The sequence below is a fragment of the Gracilinanus agilis genome, unplaced genomic scaffold, assembly GCF_016433145.1.
Source record: "Gracilinanus agilis isolate LMUSP501 unplaced genomic scaffold, AgileGrace unplaced_scaffold7164, whole genome shotgun sequence".
Taxonomy (NCBI): Eukaryota; Metazoa; Chordata; class Mammalia; order Didelphimorphia; family Didelphidae; genus Gracilinanus; species Gracilinanus agilis.
In genome coordinates, this window is record NW_025397813.1 from 1,903 (window position 1) to 6,604 (window position 4,702).

At 45.8% G+C, this 4,702-nt stretch overlaps 1 protein-coding gene across 1 annotated transcript; it reads right to left on the reverse strand.

Annotated features, from left to right (window-relative positions):
• Positions 1 to 654: 654 nt before the first annotated feature.
• On the reverse strand, positions 655 to 2,580 carry LOC123256627 (BRCA1-associated protein-like). The gene has a single exon (XM_044685212.1). The coding sequence runs from the start codon at positions 2,578 to 2,580 to the stop codon at positions 655 to 657; it is 1,926 nt and encodes a 641-aa protein (XP_044541147.1).
• Between the last annotated feature and the right edge of the window lie 2,122 nt (positions 2,581 to 4,702).

Consider the following 4,702-nt stretch of genomic DNA (forward strand, 5'->3'; position numbering starts at 1 on the left):
GCTTCTTCCTAAGAAGGCATGTGAACAAATCTGCCCATTTCCTTCTATTAAGGTATGTAAGTCAACTGTATGCGATAAAGGCACAGCGTCATTCACTGGTACCCCACCAGAACATGTCCTGACAAAGAAGTCTCGGGGAACCAAAAGGTTTTCGCCCCGTTTACGGTACGCATTCTTTGGACCTCTAACGTAGGTGCTCCTGCTCTTGACCTTTGGTGGGTGCTCCCACAAACTCCCAAGGTCTCAATTTCATTTTCCTAACGTCTCCAACTTAAACCAAGCCTATCACTTGTCTATTTAATGCTAGTAGTAAATGTCTAATATTTATTAACATACTATGATAAGTATATTATCTATAGATCTATTAATAAACATATCTTAATTAGTGATAACACATTTGGAAATCGTGCAATGAGCTTCATATTGACTAGCAAGATACAATTCAATCAGAGCAATTATATGGCAAAAAAATGATAGTTGGAAATGTTGCCAAATGAGTGTCATACTTGACATGCTAACAAACAATCTTGTGCCTTTCGTGTTGCTGTGAAGTTGATGTAGACTTATGCGGCATCTAAAATCTTGCTGAGCAGGTGGTCCCTTCCAGTCCTTTGAGTTGCTTTTAGCAGCAATCTCTGCTTAGTTTCAGTCAGTTCACAAGTTCTTTTTGCCATGGAGGCACATCTCACTTCCTGTTCCTGTAGGAGCACTTCCAGGGTCAGCCATGGCGATGCTCATCTGTCCTTCCTGGATTTCTTGGTTGGTCTCACCGGGCAGAACGGGCAGAGGAGGCAGAGGGGATGAAGTTGGCAGAGTGTTGATTTTCTGCTGGGCCTCTAAGTAGAACATGACGCCCCGCAGCTGCTCCTGGATCTCATTAATCTGCAGTTCTTTCTTGTCACAGGCTTCCTTCAGCGCTTTCTCCTCCTTTAGCTGCTTTTGCAAGAGTATTTGATTTGCCCTCAGTCGCTTGTTTGTCTCTTGCTCTTGCTGGAGCTCACTGCACAGCCTGGCCACTTTTGTTCTCAGATGTGCACACTTTTTGTCCATTGCTTGCTTTTCTTTTAGCAAGACATTAACTTTATGTTCCATTTTGTTATAGTTCTCAATTGTTGAGTTAAGTTTCAGCTTCATGTTGGAAATTTCCTCGTGGGTCTCTTTCTCCAGGTGCTCGATCTTCTTTTCCCAAAAGATTTTCTGCGACTCAAGCTGGTTTGAGAGTAAGTACGAGTATTCCAGCTGTGTATTATCAATTCTTTCATTTGCCTTTTTGCCATTCTGTCCCGAATTGTTAGAACAGTGGCACGAGCCCGCCTGGACGTAATTGTTCTCAACATAGTCCCACACTTTGTAGTTATTTAGCTGCATCCCATAGGCATGCTGTGTTTCCTCGAAGTGCTTGTTAGCATGCCCCCTCAGACTCTGCCCGCAGCCGACAAGGCCACAAATCAAGCAAATATGGAGGCTTTCCCGAACGCCACACTCCAGACACCTGGGTTCTTCTCGCCAGGGCATATGGCAGTAACTGCATACTGGGCACATGATATCGTCCTGGCTCTGGTGACTCCCGCCCTCGAAGCTCTGGTCACAAAACCAGGTGAGGATGCCTTTCATCGAATCCCCGGTTCTCTCGAGACATATAGTACATCTAGGGAGTTCTATAAGGCTCTTCATGGGAAAGCGGGCCCCGTCTCCTGATTTTATCACTTCAATTCTTCCCACGTAAACCAGCTGGCACACCTCACTGTTCTTTTGGTTAAAGGAACAACCATTGTACACGCTGTAAAAGGTATCAGCAACATCCTTAGCGTTAAATTTGATCAGTGCCATATACCGGCTAGGGGTGGCGTCTTTAATAATTTTTACTTCGTTAATTGCTTCTTGGAATGGCGCCAAGAAGTTGTGGAGGTTAGGACGAGTCACTGCGGCTGGTATGTTGAGGATACCCAACATATAGTTGTACATCATCACCCTTTCTCTCACAGCCATCACTTTGGAAGTCTTATACATGTGTAGGAGGCCATAAATTTCCTCCTCTGGCCAGGGCTGAGCCTCTACTGGATCCAGCTGCATTTCTAGGGCCTCACAAGAACTGCCCTGCATTTTGTCCTCAACTTCGCCCTCACTTTCGCCTTCAGCTTCCCCCTCGCTCTCGCTATCGCTCTCGCTCTCAGTATCAGTCCCAGTCTCTGTCTCACTATCGGTGTCTGTATCGGTATCGGTCTCAGTCCCGGCCTCGGCCTTGGCCTCGGCCTGGGCTTCGGCCTGGGCTTCGGCTTCGGCCTCGGCCTTGGCCTCCGCTTCCGCCACCACTTCCACCTCCTCCACCCCAACCAAAATGCCATTCCCATGGTCCTCAAAATGACTCTCTCTGTCAGCCAACTGGACAGTAGACACTGTGACTTCCTCCGCCGGCCAAGCCTGGAAGTCATAAAGGCCTTTTATGTCGACCAGGCCAGAGAGCGAATTATGAGGTAAAAACACCACTGGGGCTCCTACCTCCACTGAAACTGGATGGATTTCTTCAAGACTGCTCCCAGCAAACTCTGGTGACTGTTCTTTGATCTGTTCATCAGACATGTTGTGGTGTCTGAGCGAGAGAAAGGCCTAAGGAAGAGCACAGCCGAGTACAGCCGAGCCCAGCCGTCGGTGAAAGGGACTGTGTGGCGCAGTTGAAATTCTGCCGCTGGGTGGGTGGGGCTAGGACAGGAAATACGTCAGTAGAGGAGCTGCGCCTGCGCAGTTGCTCCTACTAGGCCCCACCCCAGCAGGAGGCATTGAAACATCTTCCCTGAGGGAAACTTTACTTCCTGGAAAATTAGGCCTACATTGCTGAGCACAGGCCTCAATGAGAGGCCTGAAGATTTATTGGGAGGTAGGGAGAAGGTTATATTTACAGACATAGAGGTTTTTATTCATAGATAGGCAGCGCAATGGGGTCCCGAAGTGTTGGATACAATAAAAAAAAATCACTGAACAATAGCAAATTCATTTTTAATCAATTCACAATCTAATTCCCACAGCACTATTCCAAAATGTGTTTCTCTCCCCATTAACTCCCGGCCCGAGCCCCGCAATCCTCCCGCTTCTCAGCAGATGACTCCCATCTCGTTTTCCTGAGGCCACTCTACCCTTCTCTAGGAGCCTCCCAGTTGCTTCTCAATCACCCCCCAAATCCAATTATGTTGACCCAGCACTCTTCCTTCCCTACTGTCTCAGAGAAAAGGCTTCCTTGCTAAACCTCCCTCCTTCCCTCTGTCCCTCATGTTGCTTTGGTCTCATCCGGCCTTTCTTCTCCAAACCTTTACTCCAGCAATCAATTCCCTCTTCTTTATATTTTTTAGCTTTCTCTTCTCTGTCTGTGGGTATATTCAGATCTTTCCTATTTTTAGAACCTTTCTCTGTTTTGTTTTTGTTTTAAACCCTTATCTTCTGTCTTGGAGTCAATACTGTGTATTGATTTTAAGGCAGAAGAGTGCTAAGGGTAGGCAATGGGGGTCAAGTGACTTGCCCAGAGTCACACAGCTGGGAAGTGTCTGAGGTCAGATTTGAACCTAGGACCTCCCGTCTCTAGGCCCGGCTCTCAACCTACTGCTCCCCCACCTTTCTCTCTTTTGTTGTTTTTTTTTTTATTTAAATTTTTTATTTAAATTTTTTATTTTATTTTTTAAAATATTTTTCCATGTGTTGTTTGTTTTTGTGCTACCCCTCTGCCCCAGCCTAGTTTTACTGCCAAACTTTTAGTTGGACTAATAGCTGAATCTAATTTTAAATTCCATCAAAAATTTTACGTCCAAGATCCCCTTATGTTTCACAACGAACCTGTGAGGTGTGTTCTCCTATGGGTGTTACTGTCCTAGTTTGGAAATGAGAAAAGTGAGACCCAGAGGTTAAGGGATTTGCTTATAGTCACCTAGACAATAAGTTTCCAACAGCTTGAGTTAGGAACAGGATTCAAATCCTGGTCTCCCCAGCCTCAGTGTTTAGCGCTGTCACCTCTCTCTCTCTCATCTAGCCACTTCTGCTTTTGTCTCACCCACTCAGTCCCCTGCGGTCTGGGGCCACAAACATTTCCCAAGTATCTCATTGTTTCCTTTCCTGGCTGTTGATCTGGATGTCATCAAGTCCCTTTTCTACAATATCTGGGGAAATAATTTGCCTCTCTTGCAGATGGACCTGTATCTCTATAGTAACCTAGAGTTGAAAACAAATGAGAGAGTCTAACCCTGGACCGAATCACTGATGTCAAAGCTTCTGTTATGTTCAGGAGCAGCAAAGTAATAGGCGACGAGATAAACTAGGCACCACACGACCTGCACCTAGAAAGCAGGTCCAGTAAAAGATGACTTTCTAATATGATCTTCATCCACATAAATACAGTGAATCTCAGTGGACAAATCATGGCAAATTGGGTCCTGGTGAGGTCTTCGAGGTGACCAGATTTCCACTTTGATGATGCTTCACAGTGTGTTACTAAGGCACTTTCTAAATGATACGCTCAAATGGAGCATCCTCCACTTAATCGCCAGGTCCTTATTTATTTATTTTTAAACCCCCACCTTCCGTCTCAGAGTCAATACTGTGTATCGGCTCCAAGGCAGAAGAGGGATAAGGGCTAGGCAGTGAGGGTTAAGTGACTTGCCCGGGGTCACACAGCTGGGAAGTGCCTTATTTGAAAGAAAAAGATTCTTTTTTCATTTTT

Coding starts and splice junctions, on each gene's coding strand:
- LOC123256627 (XM_044685212.1), bottom strand. CDS start 2,580: ATGTCTGATGAACAGATCAAAGAACAGTCACCAGAGTTTGCTGGGAGC.